Source organism: Sitophilus oryzae, unplaced genomic scaffold (genome assembly GCF_002938485.1).
Source record: "Sitophilus oryzae breed Bouriz unplaced genomic scaffold, Soryzae_2.0 scaffold_149_pilon_pilon, whole genome shotgun sequence".
Taxonomy (NCBI): domain Eukaryota; kingdom Metazoa; phylum Arthropoda; class Insecta; order Coleoptera; family Curculionidae; genus Sitophilus; species Sitophilus oryzae.
The window spans coordinates 571,550-590,992 of record NW_022146169.1 but is presented as its reverse complement, the minus strand read 5'-3'; the positions used below and the strand labels follow the sequence as shown (position 1 = coordinate 590,992).

The 19,443-nt window shown below is 33.0% G+C and overlaps 1 protein-coding gene across 1 annotated transcript; it reads left to right on the top strand.

Annotated features, from left to right (window-relative positions):
* Nucleotides 1–246: 246 nt before the first annotated feature.
* LOC115877988 lies at nt 247–18,425 on the top strand. Its single transcript, XM_030894339.1, has 2 exons — nt 247–438; nt 16,586–18,425. Exons 1-2 carry the CDS (start codon nt 296–298, stop codon nt 17,229–17,231), a joined length of 789 nt encoding a protein of 262 aa, XP_030750199.1. The 5' UTR covers nt 247–295; the 3' UTR covers nt 17,232–18,425.
* Nucleotides 18,426–19,443: the final 1,018 nt, after the last annotated feature.

Sequence of the window (19,443 nt, the reverse complement as noted above, 5' to 3'; positions counted from 1 at the left end):
ACATACTAATTTATCATAATGTTAATTAAGAGTAGCTTTAGGTTTTGATGGGATCATCATGACCTCAATAGATGTCTGATCTTCTTATTGCCACTATACTTTATTCAGTGAAAGAATTCAACAGCTCTTGTGATATTTTACTAAACTTGGCAACGCTGCCAAAGCCAGGTTACTTATCAATATTTATACATTTACTATGCTTTCAAGGCTGTTTTTGAAAATATTCTGTTGCAGTTGTAATTATCTCCTTAGTCTATGCGGTGTCGAATGATTACGGTTTCGTGGCTATTCTAATATGGCAAATATCGAAAACATAGATAGGGAAGAAAGACGGCATAAAAGGAAGAGGAAGATGCGTAAAATTGCTTGTGAAGAGGAAAAAGTTTTTAATTATATGACTGGAGAATACGAAAAGGTTAAACCTGTTGTTGATCCCAAGTAAGTTATTCATGAATCAGTTTTACAGGCATGCAACTAAAATTAACTTGGTAACTGACAGTGTTGCGAGGTCATTTTAAATTTTATCTGAAGATTTTTTAAAAAGAAGTACAAGTACGTCTGTTCGTTCTGTAGTTACGGGGTATCCGTGAGCGGGGAAACGATATTCTCTCGATGATTTTCGTAAAAAATTAGAGGACGCGTCCCATCAATAAAAATTCGACAAATTTGCAAGTAGCCAATATAATGAGTGGGCGGAGCGATTTGCGGTGACGTACTCGTCAAGTCGACGTATAAAATATATTGCTGTTTATTTAAATGTTTTTTGTCCGCATTCCTTTCATAGACACAGATCCAGCAGACGCACTTTTAAACAATAATTAATAAAACTTAATATTAATTAATCAATTAATTTAATAAGCAAATTTTAAAAGTTTCCAGTATCTATTAGATATACAGGGTGGCCCGATAATTGTATTCGGGAAACTTCGGCAAGTTATTTTGTAGATAAAAATAAGTAAAACAGTTCGTATAAATTGATGTCCTAAAATGCTTCGTTTCGGAGATACAGGGTGTATAGAAGTTTCATTTTTTTTTCTTTTTTTCCAAATAATTTCTGAACTATATAAGGTAGTTGATATTTGGATAAAAATTGACGTCTGGGTGTTTTTGATGTCAATATGATTCCCATTTGTAGGGGGCGCCACCTACATGTCTTTTGACTGTTTTGAAGACTAATAACTTTTTGTCCGTACCTGTATAAAACTACCGAAAAAATAAAAAATTGGTAAAAATCGCTTGAAAATTGCCATGGCGACACCAGCCATCTTGATTGCAATTTTATTTAAAAATAGCATTTTATTCAAAATCTGAGATAGATAGGTATAGAAAACCCTAATATAGTTTGAAAGAGCATTTGAATATGCTTTGATTTATTTAAAAAATTACAGGCTGTTGCATTTGAAATAACAAAGTTTTTATGTAAAATAAATCCTTAAAATAGATCACTAATTTTTGGTACCCCTGTATAAATATAAGAAAGCAATAAAATTTTTCAGTAAAGTTTATTTCACAAGAATTAATTCTGAAAAGTAATGTACAGGGTATTGATACGCAATTCTCTACTAGCCAGCATATTTAAATATCTTTAAATATCTCAAAAACTAGTGATTTTAAACATATTTAACCCTTATAAGAAATGTAATTTTTTGGGCCCAACAATTCAAAAATGAAATAAAATACCGGGTGTTCCATAAGAAAAAATATAACTTTGGTATGGATCTTAGTTCTGAGACGCCCTGTATATTTCAAAATAATTTTAAATTGTGCACATTGACTCCCCACATATACCCATAAAATATTTTGTTTCTTCATCTTTCCATTTTTGTATAATCAACCGAGGCGAATGAGGTGCGCCACCCTGTATAACAAAATTTGTTAAAAATTAGATGGAAAAAGTTGAGATAAATTCAATTCATTTGGAAGATATAACAAATAACTGATAAACGTGGAATATCATGATAAGCTAAATAAGAAGAAAGTAATCTGTTATATTTTAAATGTTTACATTTTAAGTATATGAAGGAATATATGAAAAATATACAGGGTGAGTCCTAAATAAATGGAAATATTTTCATGGCTGGTAGATCTCGATAAAAGAAACATATTTTCTCTTTACCGTTTTTCAAAATAAAAAGTCCAAAATAACTAAGATATTTTACTTTTGAAAATGTAAAAAAATGTTTTTCTTTAAATTTTGAGAACCACTGGATTTTTTCTGGGTTTTCTTAAAAAAAAGTTATATACCTACTACCTATTTTACCATATTATGAAGATATGTTTTTTAACTAAAAATTTAAAAAATTGGCGCCGTTGTTGGTAGGCAGTTCTTTTAGTTTCAAAGTAAAGGAATTTTTCCAATTTTGGTCCGCGGTTACTTCCCCTATCCGCCACCTGGGGTCGCGGCCGATGGGAGTTTGGAGTTCTCCACACGGATTTTCTCAAAAACGGACTACGGAAACACGGAATATCTCAAAAACTGCGACTTTGACTGATTTTGATATTATTCCTAATCTTAAATTGACAACCGCGTTTCGCTAGCTACTATAATTTTGGAGTTACGATTTTTATAACCCCCTCCCATACCCCCTTACCAACCCCCCACCCCCACCCAAAGCTAATGGCCAGATTCTCGGGTGCCACAGTATTTTTGTGCCAAATTTGGTTAAAATCGGTTTAGCGTGTTATCGTGTTACAGACAGACGGACAGACAGACAGACACCATGAAAATATTTTGTATTTAGGTCATTTATTTATGACCCAATTGACTCAAATAACTCATTTTGAGTGAAATTAAAAAAACTTTTTTTTGCGGATCTTAATAGCCTTCCATACCTGTTGGTATAGTCGGCTAAAAATTTCCAAGAAATTCAAAATTTTCAAAAAAAAATTCGCGACAAAAACCTCATAAACATGTTTCTGGGATCGAAATATACTACCCCTAAAAATATTTGCACTTATTTAAGACTCACCCTGTATAAAAATTTAGTGCTAATAATCTAAAATTTGAAATATCAGGGTGGGAGCCCATGTGAACATAAAACAATTTTTTCAAGAAGTTGTTTAAATTCAGTTAATTAAACAGTTTTCAATTGTACGTCCGGATTGCACAACGACCTTAGCGCGTGGCCGCGGGCAGCCCAGTAGGCAAGCGAGACAGCGACGCGCCGATTTAACAAAATAAATAATTTTAAACCTGCCGTCATTTCGTTAATAATTATCGCATCGTGTTGATTTGTGCATAGAAATACTCATGAGTCTTTAGCGCTTCCGACAAGCCTAAATAACTGGATTATTTTTTATATTTTTGATTTGTTTACATTGCCCGAGCATATTATAACTTTGAGATAAAAATCTCTGTTATAAATTTTAAAACTGACAGATATGAATACTATCATTTAATTAGTTATACATTTAGTTACAAAATATTCAAAATTTTGGTCTATCGGTTTATGCTAGTACCAATAATGAGTATAAATAAAAAAATGGTCAGTACAACGCTCGCCGTTTTTAGCGCACGTTCAGCTTTGGTTTTAGTTTTAGCGCTATTTTTACAGAAAATAAATTCTGAACTTTGATCAAATGACAAGAACATTATCATTGACTCCCCACATATACCCATAAAATATTTTGTTTCTTCATCTTTCCGTTTTTGTATAATCAACCGAGGCGAATGAGGTGCGCCACCCTGTATAACAAAATTTGTTAAAAATTAGATGGAAAAAGTTGAGATAAATTCAATTCATTTGGAAGATATAACAAATAACTGATAAACGTGGAATATCATGATAAGCTAAATAAGAAGAAAGTAATCTGTTATATTTTAAATGTTTACATTTTAAGTATATGAAGGAATATATGAAAAATATACAGGATGAGTCCTAAATAAATGGAAATATTTTCAGGGCTGATAGATCTCGATAAAAGAAACATATTTTCTCTTTACCGTTTTTCAAAATAAAAAGCCCAAAATAACTAAGATATTTTACTTTTGAAAATGCAAAAAAAATGTTTTTCTTTAAATTTTGAGAAACCACTGGATTTTTTCTGGGTTTTCTTAAAAATAAGTTATATACCTACTACCTATTTTACCATATTATGAAGATATGTTTTTTAACTAAAAATTTAAAAAATTGGCGCCGTTGTTGGTAGGCAGTTCTTTTAGTTTCAAAGTAAAGGAATTTTTCCAATTTTGGTCCGCGGTTACTTCCCCTATCCGCCACCTGGGGTCGCGGCCGATGGTAGTTTGGAGTTCTCCACACGGATTTTCTCAAAAACGGACTACGGAAACACGGAATATCTCAAAAACTGCGACTTTGACTGATTTTGATATTATTCCTAATCTTAAATTGACAACCGCGTTTCGCTAGCTACTATAATTTTGTAGTTACGATTTTTTAAAATTTATAACCCCCTCCCATACCCCCTTACCAACCCCCCACCCCCACCCAAAGGTAATGGCCAGATTCTCGGGTGCCACAGTATTTTTGTGCCAAATTTGGTTAAAATCGGTTTAGCGTGTTATCGTGTTACAGACAGACGGACAGACAGACAGACACCATGAAAATATTTTGTATTTAGGTCATTTATTTATGACCCAATTGACCCAAATAACTCATTTTGAGTGAAATTAAAAAAACTTTTTTTGCGGATCTTAATAGCCTTCCATACCTGTTGGTATGGTCAGCTAAAAATTTCCAAGAAATTCAAAATTTTCAAAAAAAAATTCGCGACAAAAACCTCATAAACGTGTTTCTCGGATCGAAATATACTACCCCTAAAAATATTTGCACTTATTTAAGACTCACCCTGTATAAAAATTTAGTGCTAATAATCTAAAATTTGAAATATCAGGGTGGGAGCCCATGTGAACATAAAACATTTTTTTCAAGAAGTTGTTTAAATTCAGTTAATTAAACAGTTTTCAATTGATTGGATTGCCCAACGACCTTAGCGCGTGCCCGCGGACAGCGACGCGCCGATTTAACAAAATAAATAATTTTAAACCTGCCGTCATTTCGTTAATAATTATCGCATCATGTTGATTTTTGCATAGAAATACTCATGAGTCTTTAGCGCTTCCGACAAGCCTAAATAACTGGATTATTTTTTATATTTTTGATTTGTTTACATTGCCCGAGCATATTATAACTTTGAGATAAAAATCTCTGTTATAAATTTTAAAACTGACAGATATGAATACTATCATTTAATTAGTTAAACATTTAGTTACAAAATATTCAAAATTTTGGTCTATCGGTTTATGCTAGCAGTAATAACGAGTATAAATAAAAAAATGGTCAGTACAACGCTCGCCGTTTTTAGCGCACGTTCAGCTTTGGTTTTAGTTTTAGCGCTATTTTTACAGAAAATAAATTCTGAACTTTGATCAAATGACAAGAACATTATCATTGCCGATATCTCCTGGTTATAATGTAGTTCTTTTTTCAAAATATTGCATTGTTTTAGCTTAAAAAACTTTATGCGGCTTTTTTGCGAGAGCTACCGGCGCTGCGTTAATAAAGAGATGGCTATGTACGTCAATCGAAAGACAGTATTTGCGATAGTCTTTTGTTTACACGGAGTATAGAAAATTTTTGCCAGAGCTTGTTTACTACCAGTAGTATTTGTGCGTTTTTTTAAATTATTTATTATTAAATAGAGGGAAATGCGACCGAAAAGAAAGGTCAAAAGTTAGTAGAAATCCGGATAAATGGAAGTGCAATATTTCCAAAAAAATCTCGTGACGAGGTAAAATTACAGTCTATTGTGGCTATGATTGACGCACATAGCCATCTCTTTATTAACGCAGCTCCGGTAGCTCCCGCAAAAAAGCCGCATAATTCAAGTTTTTTTTAAGCTAAAACAATGCAATATTTTGAAAAAAGAACTACATTATAACCAGGAGATATCAGCAATGATAATGTTCTTGTCATTTGATCAAAGTTCAGAATTTATTTTCTGTAAAAATAGCGTTAAAACTAAAACCAAAGCTGAACGTGCGCTAAAAACGGCGAGCGTTGTACTGACCATTTTTTTATTTATACTCGTTATTACTGCTAGCATAAACCGATAGACCTAAATTTTGAATATGTTGTAACTAAATGTATAACTAATTAAATGATAGTATTCATATCTGTCAGTTTTAAAATTTGTAACAGAGATTTTTATCTCAAAGTTATAATATGCTCGGGCAATGTAAACAAATCGAAAATATAAAAAATAATCCAGTTATTTAGGCTTGTCGGAAGCGCTAAGGACTCATGAGTATTTCTATGCAAAAATCAACACGCTACGATAATTTTATTAACGAAATGACGGCAGGTTTAAAATTATTTATTTTGTTAAATCGGCGCGTCGCTGTCTCGCTTGCCTACTGGGCTGCCCGCGGCCACGCGCTAATGTCGTTGTGCAATCCGGACGCTCAATTGTTTAAACGCAGTTAATAAGTATTACTATTTACTACGTTTATTTTATTATAAAGATTATAAAGGTCAATATGATGGTTGACTAATATATGAAATACTTAAAGTTAGAACAGCGCACAGTCAAAGAAATAACTAGACGTTCATGGCAAATGTTTCCTAGTTCATTCCCTGGTTCATTCAAGGTTTTGATCTTTGGTATTTACTGCAAAATACTAGACACACAGTTATATTTCTTTAATTTTGATCTGCTATTTCTGTATACAATATACATGGTGTCCAAATATTTAGTGGGTATAAAAAAATTGCGTATTTTTGGAATCAAAGTTCGTTGGACACAATTTTAAATACAAAAGTGCTTCGTTTGTCCGTTAGAGGATCGAACTTAAAAAAAAAATAAACACATTTTTAAGATATTTTAAGAACCAATATTCCGATTTGAATGAGAGTTCGGGTGTGCATGTTTCGCTAAGCGCTTTAACATTTGTCTTTCACAAAAAATAAGAAGTACGGGAAGGGTGAAAACTACCCCCACCCCTTACGTAAGGTGTTTTCTTTCATGAGCTTTTCTGCGACTGAAAAGCCCGAGACGTAATGTTATCTCTCTTCCGCACTCCGGACATTCAAAAATCTCATTGCTTTGTTGCCTCTTTACTTTTTTGTTGTCGTTATTAACTGAGTTTAAAATTCTTCTCCATTGCGTCCTATTGTGCGCTGCTTCCTCCCACTGATTCCCTTTAAGTTTTCGTGGAAAATATCCTTGTATCCTTTGAGATGTCCACCCGGTTTCCTCTTACCGTGTACAGGGTGGGTCAAATTCGACGCTTTTAAATGGAAACACCCTTTTCTATAGGAGATAGACAAAAACTAATATCGGTGTCTGGAGCTCAATTTTTGTCAAACACATGATGGTGAAAACCGCATATCGATATCTGTTACCGTTTCGGAGTTACGGGGTGTTTTTCAAAAATATGCATTTTTAACAAATCGCTGTAACTTTTTTGCTATGGAAAATTTTGTATTTCTATGAAAACATTTCCAAAGCACCTTTTTACATAGAATTTAATGGTTTAAGAATAATTTTTTTAAAATTAATAATTTAAGAATTATCAACAGATAATTGGTTTTTTTATATGGGGCACACTGTATATTTTTAATTTATTGAAAAGAATTTAAAATTACCTTTCCAAAAATATAACACACTTGATATTTTGCTCGATTCCTCTTCGAGATATAGAGTATATAAAAATTCGCCCGCTTTAAATAAGTAGGCTTTCAACGTTTATAAAACAAGAATAAACATTTTAGATTTAAATATTTAGTATTACTATATCTAAGACACAAACGATTGTTGTTTTAAGATATCCAATCATTTAAAGCGAAAATAAACTAATTCTACAATAAAAATTGCATTTACTCTGTGTGAAATGCCTCGAATTTAAAGTTATATAATGGTTTTCTTGATTAAAGTATATTCAATCTGCATTTGAGTAACTTATTTCTCAAAATGAATATTAGTAAAAGCCTTGTATATGATATAAACAAGGGTAAAAGTTTGTTTTAAGATACGACCGAATTGAAGCGACAAAAGTTTTTACTTAGTCTGAATAAATATATTTTTAAATTTGAGACTTTTCAATTTTCCGAACAATTTTCTTTTTGTTTCATTTGAGTAAAATAAAATTCTTAAAGTAAGGCAAAAATATCTCTGTTAAAAGTTTATTTTTAGTATGTACAGCATAAACATTGGTTTGGTTTGGTCATTTTGCAACGTATTGCGACACTGAGGATGACATGTCACATGATGTGGATCGAACTTCCCAGGTTCGAGTCCAATATTCCATTACTTTATTCCATGGCTCGGTATTATGTTGCAGCTATGCAATTTCTTCTTTAAATGTATCTAAAATGATTGCTTTCTGTTAATTCAACTAAATTTTACTATTTTAATGCTATACCTTCTAAATTATCTTTTTTTTGTTTCGGGACAATACCAAAAGTCTTCGTCATCTGGCCTTTTTCTTTGTTTTTGGGTATCACCAGATCTAAATAAAATATTTCTGCAGTGATTCACTAGTTTGCCCTTAGCCATAAGTGTCTTGTGAAATGGACTACATGCTCTTTTCACAGGGGGACAGTAATACACTCCCATTGGCTTTGTGGGAAAAGGAGCACTATTTTAGCAGCCAAAGAATTGTACTCATCTTGTTGAAGTCGACTAAAAAATTATTATTTTTAGTTTTTGCTTATGTAAATTCAAAAGCGAGTTCAGCTGAGTAAAAAGAGTATTAACTTTTTTTATTTATTATAGTATTTTACTTACTTTTTAACTACTAACTTTTTTTCCATAATTAAAACTAATCGCACCACGGCACCAAACGCAACAGCAACACCCATGCAACACCCCTACCGCGTCCCATCAAGCAACTGTTCAACTCAAAACTCAACTATAAAATACCGATTACCGGCCGCCTGAAGCAGGTTTAGAAAACAAGTGATGGGAAGGGGTGAAATGAAATTTGCTAATTCTCAAGACAAAATTAATAAAAAAAATAATTCTAATCCTAGTAAATATGTTTATTTTTTAATTGGTTTGTGCAGCAAAATATATTTAAACAGAAACATAGTAGTTTCAAAATGTCTATAAAATATTTTTATTTTAAGAAAAACTCTGTTTTAATTCCTTGGTTATTTTTATTTGAATAATATTGTGATCTTATACTAAACAATTAAAGCAAAGATTTGTTTTAAATGAAATATATAAGATTCTTAAAATAATATTTTATTTTTCTTGATCGAAACCTAATAAAGTTCATTGAAATAGACTGGTATATTTTAAATAGAAAATGTAACTTATTTTGGAAGCAGTATATTTAAAACTTTAATTAATACTATCAGAGTTTCTAAACAAAAATATTATTTTAAATTAAGAAAATATAATGAAAAATTATTATTTTGCTGTTAAGCAAATGCATATATTTAAACAAAACATATATACTTGAAAAAAGTATCCGTTTATTTAAATTTAGTAAAAACTTTTGAGAAAATATGATTACATCAATGAAGTATTTCTTTTTTTGTGTGTAGGCTTTGAACGACACCGGCTGTAATGCAAAAAAATTCTAGCTGTGAGCATCAATTAAAACGAAAATAATGTTTGCTATGAGAGATGCAGAATTTTATAACAATTTAAAATATATTTAACCAACATCAACACATTTAAACTATATCTAATAACAATAAATAGTTATTAACGTAATAAGGCCGATAAACAACAAATAACGGCCGGGCTGAAGTTTGTGATCCGAGGCGATAGCCGAGGATCATAAGCAGCCAAGGCCGTTATTTGTTATCGGCCGTGTTGCGTTCTAGATTTTTCGTCATACTGCAGATTTTTTAGAGCAATAAACACTACTATTTAATAACAAATTTTATTGAACAATAACACAAGTAAGGATAAAAAATACATAATGTCTTATACTAAAATTCATTTTTCATGATAATGAACATGGAAATTAAAAGTGCACTTGTTGTTCTTAGAAATCTGTAATCCTTCCCAGGGATTTACAGATTTTATAGAAGAAGATGATGCTACTGAAGAATGGCAAATATTTGTATCCACTAAAGACACATTATTTTGGAGCTATCATGAAAAAGTTGATTTGTTATTTTCATTCTTTTGGAAACTGATTTTTCTATGTAAGTTTCTGCCACTGTTGAAGACTCCCATCCTCCTAGCTCCTTTAGCGATAGTAAATCACCACCATTTTCGGCGAGCATGGTTGCTGATGATCTACGAAATGAATGCCCTGTATAACGTTCTGGATTCTCCAAGTTCAAAAATTTTGCAATTTTCTGCGGTACGCTCCCGATGGTATGTATACCGACGATTTGCTTAACACACTTGCCTTTCTTGTAACCAATGAAAAATTTTGGATTGTCAAAGTTACGAGGACGCAGGTTGATGTATTTTTGTATAAACCATAGGCATCAAACGGAAGGCCCGTTTTTGGAATAAGAAATTTCCTATCTTTCTTATTTTTAGTATTTCTTAATGAGACAAGAATATTTTTCTCCGAATCTTCGAAATCATCAACTGTGAGTGACCAAAGCTCGCTGCGCCTACAAGCTCCAAGAATACCAAGCACCAATACAATTTTTCGAGTAACCAGGTGTAATCATCGGCATCCAGTAGAAAATTATTTATGTCATTCTCCGACAGAACTTTGGCTTTTTGGTGAATAACCTTCGTTTTGCGCCTCAGAAACATGAACAGTTTACCAAATCTATGAACAAATATAATTTAGATGAGTATGATTAAATATCGAAGAATATAATGGCTTTTTACCTTGATATGTCGATGTTTTCATATACTCTCAACGCAAGCTTCAGCATGGATATCTTTGTCCACAGTGATGTAGGAGAATACATTTCAGACATTCTTTTAGCATAAGCCAGCAATACCGCTTCATTTACGCTGTTTATACTTCTATCCTGCCGCCACTTCAAAAAATTGTCATATTCCTGCTGATATCTCTCTCTGGTTATAGTCGGAAGTAAATTTTGAGTAGCCGCAGCCGCTTCCTCCTGTATTTCCAACGGAATTTCTCGCGACGGTCTATTTTCCCAATTTTTGAAAAGTCCAACTGACAATAAATAGTCATTGTTGCAGGTGACAGACGTTACGATTACCTTAGAAACTTAACGGCCGCCGGCCGTTATGATAACGTCCGGCGGACGTTATATGCATCTTTTCCATTCTGATTTTGCTTATGTTATAATAATATAACAATATAGTATGACGAAAAATAAATAACAAACCAAGACATGAGATTTTGCTACAGTTGTTCGACATGTCGACCGTCTTCTGTTATGGACAGACGGGGCAGTTTTTGAACATTTCTCCCGGAATTCATTAATTCAGTAGGGGTGAAAGATACCCTCTCATAACGTACTCTAAATATTTTTAATTCTTGTCTAGATTATACGCAGGGCCGGTTTTAAGGGCCATTGGGCCCCAAGCGGATTTTTTTTCGGGCCCTATTTATCCTATGTTTGTTATACATAATTATTATGGTTAGGCATGTAATGTGTTGTGTGTTGTACGATTTACTAAATTATCTACGTAAAAAGAAGTTTCAACGAATACAATGTATTTTGTTAATCATTTTAAATAATATTAAACAACATTTAACGCAAAAATAAAACATTTATAATTTTTGAACAGAACATAAAAGAAATAACTTAATAAGTAAACAAAATAAAAATTTGGGACATTGATCAAATGTGTTTCTTTCTACATTTCTCTTTTGCAAACTGGTCAATTATTAAATTGCAATCTAATTTTTCGGTATTTGATCCTTCTATGTGGATCAGAGAAAAAGCATCGAGTCTCTATTGGCTAATGGTGGATCTCAAATAAGTTTTGATTCTTTTTAACGCAGAAAATGAGCATTCCCCGCTAGCATTAGAAACTGGTATAGTAAAATAAATTTCAAGCAACGTAAGCACATTAGGGAAAGTTGATTTTAGTGACTGCACGAGTTCAAATTTTTCAATCATTTCCTTTTTATTCATATTGGCACATATTATTCGAAAATGAGCCATTTCATCATTTAATACATCTCCTTCTACATCCGACTTATATGTATTTTTCAAGATATTGGCAGACTCTTCAAATGCTATGTCATCGATATTGCTGAAAAAACAACTTAAAACGTTCGTTGACAGTGTGATAGCTTTTAATTCGTCTTTCATGATCTTGAATTATGGAGTCACATATTACGTAATGGGCTTCTACCTTAAACTTCTCTTTGCTACTTATGTGAACCTTATTTTCTTTTGATTCGTCGAAAGATGCTTTTCTTTTTCTAGTTAGAGAAATATGATCTTAATAATAATAGTTAGTAGTTCTAATAGGTAGCGTCATCCACTAAAGTCGCTGCTTCAATTTCGATACCGTCAAAGTTTCCACGGAGTGTTTTGACAAATGATACTAGTGACTTCAATAACTCGATGCTAGTAAATATATTTAGTGATGGATCTTGCAAAGCTTTGCTCGTAGCATTGACACTTTCTAAGATTTTAAACCATATGGTAGTCAACAATGCATGTTTTTTTCAATGCGCGAGTTTTGCATTTTCTTTAAAAGTGCAGAGGCTTCATTTCTTCTTATTGGTTTTTCACCTTGGTCATTCGCAATGACAGAAAAATGTTCTATAAGTGCTTTATAATTTAGTTTAAGAGCAGCAACTGCATCAGCCTAGGCTGACCATATAGTACCACTAAGACGTTTAAGAGAAATTTTACACCGACTTAATAGAATAGACAAACGGTGGGTGGATGAGGAAAAGAATACGTATATTTCTTGAACCAAGGAAATGTAATTGGAAGCCTGAAGACAAGATTCACTTGAAAAATTCACTGATAAGTTTAAAGAATGGCTCGCACATGGTATATATACAGCAGTAGGAGATAACAGCTTGATTCTAGCTTGCAGCCCGTTATAATTACCAGACATATTAGCGGCATTGTTATAAGATTACCCACGGCAGTTCTCAATTTTTAAGCCTAAAGCTTCTAGTTTTTTAAAACAACATCTTTAAGATATTCTGCCAGTCTGTTTTTCTATTTTAATAAATCCCAAGAACCTTTCCTCTACTTGTTTACTATGTATGTATCTTAAAATAAAAGTTAATTGATCACAATGGTTAATATCAGGTGTGGAATCCACTATAAGAGAATAATACTTCGCAGATTTAATTTAATTAACAAATAACTCAATTTTAAGATACCACCGAGCAGAACAATAAATTATTATATCTACTAAACCCTGGTCGCTTGATCGTTGATCATGAACATTATATTGTACATAATAAAGAAATTTTAGTTAAAATATTTACTCTACCTTTTTTAAAAGACCATTTATCTATTGACTCCTGTTTCATTTTCATATTTATATTTTTTTATGACTGAAATACGGGCCCCATTGGGGCCCCGGCCCCCAACCGGCCGCTTGTTCCGCTTTATGTATAAACCGGCGCTGATTATACGGAAGAATAAGGAACCTTTATTCATGGGCACTCAGTCAGGCGGCCTCGACGGCCAACGGCTGGGATCTTGGTTAGCTATCCAATTATTCTTGAAATTGGCTGCAAAATTTGCTGATAACTTCAGCGTTCAGGGGCGGTGCGTTGTCTTGCTGGTAAAATATGTTTTTGAGTTCCATTAAGGGCATATCATCAATAAGGGATCCAAAGCCTACTAGTTAAAAGTGGCGAACTTTTAAAAATTCTATATTTCGAAGGGGATGATAACAAAATATCAAGTGTGCTATATTTTTGGAAAGGTAATTTTAAATTATTTTCAGTTAATTAAAAATATAGAGGGTGTCCCAAATAAAAAATCATTTTTTCTGTTGATAACTCTTAAATTACTAATTTAAAAAAAATATATATTTAAACCATTAAATTCTACGTAAAAAGGTGCTTTGGAAATGTTTTCATAGAAATACAAAATTTTCCAGAGCAAAAAAGTTACAGCGATTTGTTAAAAATGCACATTTTTGAAAAACACCCCTTAACTCCGAAACAGTAACAGATATTGATGTGCGGTTTTCACCATCATGTTTTTGATGAAAATTAGCTCCAGACACCGATATTAGTTTTCGTCTATCTCCTATAGAAAAGGGTGTTTCCATTTAAAAGCGTCGAATTTGACCCACCCTGTACAAGCTCATCGGCACCGTAGGGATTTTGGTAGGCGATATCCTTGCAATCTGCATACGTGTCCAACCCATTTTAAGCGGAATTTAGTAATCATGACTTCAACGCTCTCGCCGCTAGCTTTTTCAAGGACTGATACGTTTGAGACATGGTGGAGCCATTTGTTTCTTAAGATTTGTCTAAGCTGTCACTGTTGCAACTTGTTTAATGCGTTCATATGTCGGGGGTACGGTACCCAGTTTTCGCTTCCATATAACATGGTGGGGATGGTTGTAGAAAACCCTGTCTTTTAATTTCCAGAATGCTCTTGAGGCGCTGCTAATCCTGTGCTGAATTTCAAAGCCGATATTGGCCTTTTCCGAAATCAAACTGCCAAGGTAATTGAATTCTGCTACATATATTCCAATAGTTCTTCTCGGATTTTTATAGCATTTGTTGTGATCTTCCGGGGGAGTGCACGTGATTTTAGTTATATCGATGTTCAGCTTAAGGCCCAAAGCCGCGCATGCCCAGGTACATATAATATGTGTTCAACATTTCTTGTAATTGCTGCAACGTTTTTGCAACTAGAGCGCAGTCATCAGCGTATTGAAGTTCTGTGATGAATTTTGTACGTGTTTTTGCCTGAGTCTTTTTATTTGAACAGTATCAATTAAGGTTTAGAGGACATATCAGACTTTACAAAATTACTAGTAGCAGTGTGGTACCTGTATACAACGCTATAAATACGCGATCATGACTCGCTCTTGACTAGTGTTGCACAAGAGTCTTGAAAAAGTCTTGCAAGACCAAGACTCTTGCAAGAAATGCAAGACAAGACTTTCAAAATTTTTTGTCTTGAATTTCAAGACAAGACAAGACTTTAAAATATGCAAGAAATTTCAAGAGTCTTGCAAGATTTCTTGAATTCAAGATTCCTTATTGAAAGTTAGAAATTACACATTTTTTTAAGTGATAATTAGGTCTTTGCGCAAGTTATGCCGGGTTTATACAACATTTACATAGTCATAGTCACAATCATAGTCCATAATCATAAACGTTAAACTATCCAGTTCTTATAAACCTGTTGACATCTACCATGAATTTAGCCTTTAATTATGTTACCCAACTTCACTGATATAAAAATTTTGATTATGAAAAAAATAAAGTCGAGGCAACAAACCGTATATTGGGTAATTGGTATTATACACAAAATTATATTGGTATAATGGTATTATAAAAAAAAAAACTAATCGTAGTTGAAACTAATGGTGGGTTCGTGGAGCACGCTATTTGCGCTATATGGTACTACTTTTCATGCAAAAAATTGCTCCGCGAACAAAAAGTGGTATCAAATAGCGAAAATAGTACACTCTAGCATGGCCTTTCCGTACACCCTGCGTCCAAACTTTTCCAACCAATCTTCCATAATCTCTACTAATATATAAAATCCTTAAGTGACTGACATACTGATCAATCACGATCCTGCTCAAACCACTCAACGTAAGAAGCTCAATTTTGGCATACAGGTTGACTCTAGGGTGTAGAGGTTCGATAAGAAGGGAATTTTCGAAATTCCAGTTCCAAGAGGGTGAAACCACCCCTCAAATATTACAATATTTTTTATTTAAAAAACGGTCAAGTTTCCGAAAAAACGCTTAAACACGTATATTTTATTTTGTTTTTTACATATTTTAAGATTTTGTAAAAATGTATACAGGGGGTTTCGAAAAATCTGGTCATTGATTAATCACGATCCTGCTTAAAGCGCTTGACGTAAAAAGCTGATTTTTGGAAAACAGATTGACTTTAGGGTGTAGAGGTTCGATAAGAAGGGATTTTTCAAAACTTGAATTCTAAGGGGGTGAAACTATCCCTCAAATATTAAAATATTTTTTATTTAAAAACCGGTAAGTTTTTCGGAAAATTATATGTCTGTATATTTTATTTTGTTGTTTTACATATTTTAAGATTTTTTATAAATTTATACAGGGTATTAATGGAAATTCTTGCTTTGCTTTTATCGTCACCATTACAAATGATTAATTCGACGCGAACGAAGTCGCTGGTACACGGTAATTAAAAAATAAAATAAATACCATAAAAAATAAAAGTAACAAACAGGTAACTAAAATATAATAGAACATAATTTACTACGATAAACGACGCTTTCTATGAGATAAAATATAGAAATATTATTAACTTTTTGTTAGAATGTAAAATTTTTTAAGGCAAGAAATTTCAAGAGTCTTGCAAGGCAAGACAAGACTTTGCCATTCAAGAAATCTGCAAGACAAGACTTCAAGACAAATTTCTTGCCTTGAATTTCAAGACAAGGCAAGAAATTGATTTTTAAGACAAGAATTCTAGTCTTGTGCAACACTACTCTTGACCAACTTCTTTTTGTTAAGGTACTCTGTCATACACACTTTACATCGTATTTTATATTTCTGTTTTCAGATCTGAATTTGAAGAGATTAGCATCGAAGAGCACAGCCTAGAATGGATCAAAGACGAATTGGAGGAGGAACCTCCACCACCTTCTATTATCAGACGGAGAATAAAATGTCGCCAATGCTCGTTCGTCGGCGAATCCCGCCAAATGCTCAAAATCCACGAATACGAAGAGCACCAGGCCAGCAGCATTATGCTACGGTACAAATGCAAAAGGTGCGCATTTATTTCCTATGACTACGAAGTAGCTATGGAGCACAAGGGAGGTAGACACGTAGTGGAGAAAGTTGTCGGTTTTAAAATAGATACGGATAAAGACTCCGAAAAACCTAACAATAAAGAAAAGACTTCTAAATCTGTACCGAAGAAGCAATCTACAGTTCAACCAGATTATTCTCAGAACAAATATTTAGTGTGCGGTAAATCTACAGTGAATTTAAATTCGCCTCAAAACCAACGACAATATAGTTGTTTTCACTGCAAATACACAACGGTGAACAAAGCACTTTTATCCAATCACATCGTCATTCATAAGAGATGGAACGACTCGGACGTTTTCGAACATTTCTCTTGTCCGGATCATGAAAAAAACGACTTTGATCAAGACAAATGTGACGGTTGTTTTTACGCTTACCACTTCAACAAAAGTTAGTTTTGAGCTGGTCGCACAGTAGAAGCGTCAAAAGCGCATCTTTGCGCGACCGATCCAAACTACCATACGAACGAAAAAAAAACGGCGTCGAAAAAAAAGACGGCTGGGATAATCTATAATAATTTTAGCGCCCTAGACGTCATTACTTGCGTACTCTTCTTTATTTTTTAATAGCGCTTACTGCCAATTGGCCCTAACATGGTTGTAATTTACAGCGGCGGAGCTTCCATTGATGCGGGTGATGCGTGGCATCCCTTCAAAATATTGTAATACGTTTTTATTTAAAAAAGTCACTGAGATCTCCTATAATAAATTAAAATTCTCAGCAAATTTATTCAATTAATTAAATTCAATTTCAATGATTTAATGTGTGTATTGGCCGAGCTTTATAGATAACGATAAGACCTACGCTAAACGCTAAAAATAAAAATGTCTCGACTGCGCGATGATGCGACTGTCCTCGTTACATCTTACATGAACGAGCCGAGGTCACGATTACACCTCCAGATTTATTTGGTTACTGGGTGATGTTTTAGTCGGTGGGTGATGCGGTTTCTGAAACACATCGCGGTATAAAATAACAATTATCATCGCGCATAGCCGATTCTGAGTATGGCTGTAAAATAGAAATAATTTCGTAATCATTCTTCAGTTTTGCAATCATCACTATGGTGTATTCAGAAAAACTAAATACTATTGAAGAAGGACCTCCAAATGAATTGAATATTATTAATACTAAATTAAAATTGTGTATCCGTCATTTTAATGAAAATGTTTATAAAGCGAACACTCATCGTTATGTGGTTGTAAGGCACTCAATAATAGTATAGTAAACGCCACGAATGTTTGGGAGTGATTTATCGGTCGCTACCATGTGAACATCTGTTCAAGGTAAAAAAATAAAACTTAATTCCAGTGCCGCACAGTGGGCAAAAATCCAGAAGTATGTTGCAAAAATTCTTTTTTTGTACGATTTTATTCAAATTTGGTAAAAACATTCTATGCCCGTAGGCCGTGAACCCTGTTAGTTTTGGCTGACTTGAGAGTGGTTGGGGGTGGTGGAGGGGATTCATAAAATGGAAAAATCATCTTTTGACTAATACAGCTACCAAAATGCGATAAGAATATTTTACATTTCACTAAATTTTACGATTTTTGACAGAGCCAAGATGAAACAGACAAATATTGAGCAATTATTACTCCTCCGCCATATACAGGGTTTGTTTTATATATTGACATCCTCTGTATCTTTTTTATTCGACGTTTTCGAAAAAAGTGTCTTGAATAAAAGTTTAATGGTCTCGAATACATTTTTCAAAACAGTCTTCTTTGCATATACAGGGTGCCTTAGAAATCCTGTGTGTGGCCCAACTTTCTTATTTCAAATTAGTACCCAATTTTTTATTTTATATTTATTTTCTCCTAAAAATCCTAACTACTTTGTAGCATAGCCTATACCTAATTTGAAGTAAGATAGTTGAACCACGCCCCGACTTTTTGAAGCACTTTGTATATGCGAAATATACTTTTTTGGCAAATTTATTCAAAACCACTTTCATTTGAGACAGTTTTCGGAAACGTCAAATAAAAAAGATAAAGGGGGTGTCACAATGTATAAAATAAAACCCTAGTATACTAATCCAATCGAACTTTTATTCAAGATTGTTTGTCATTTGAATAAGTTCGGTCTCTAATAATACCAGACAATATGTGAACAATATTTTATTATTATATTTTAAATAAGTAACAATATTCTGAGAATTAAACAATGACGATTTAGAAAATAACAGAACTTATACCTATTAAAAATATCTAAATTTTATTTTACCACCTACTATTTACTGATATTTTGTTTTATAACAGCTGGAAGCAATGGTCACGAAGTACACATTTTTAAATCTGAAAGAAAAATCCATTTTATTTAATTTAAAAAATTAGGTACTGTCAAAATTTGTCAATTTGTCAAAAAATGTCATTTGACATTTATGACATACTTCTTTGGAAATCTTGAGAAAAGTTACGTAACGTTATATTTCAAGTTCTTCTCTAGCTCTAGCTACTATAACAATTAATTTATGAGAATTATCCACATACAGGATGTTACTATACACATACGCATGGAGACTTACGCTTCCAATAATTTAATGTTGCGATTTTTGCGATTTTTTGACTTAACTTTTCTAAGATAGAATATATGCCACTATCAAAAAAA

What these genes read in the sequence shown, in the direction of transcription:
- LOC115877988 (XM_030894339.1), top strand. Translation starts at nt 296, where the DNA reads ATGGCAAATATCGAAAACATAGATAGGGAAGAAAGACGGCATAAAAGG. An exon ending in AAACCTGTTGTTGATCCCAA is followed by an intron (nt 439 to 16,585) that starts GTAAGTTATTCA and finishes TTCTGTTTTCAG; the next exon opens with ATCTGAATTTGAAGAGATTA.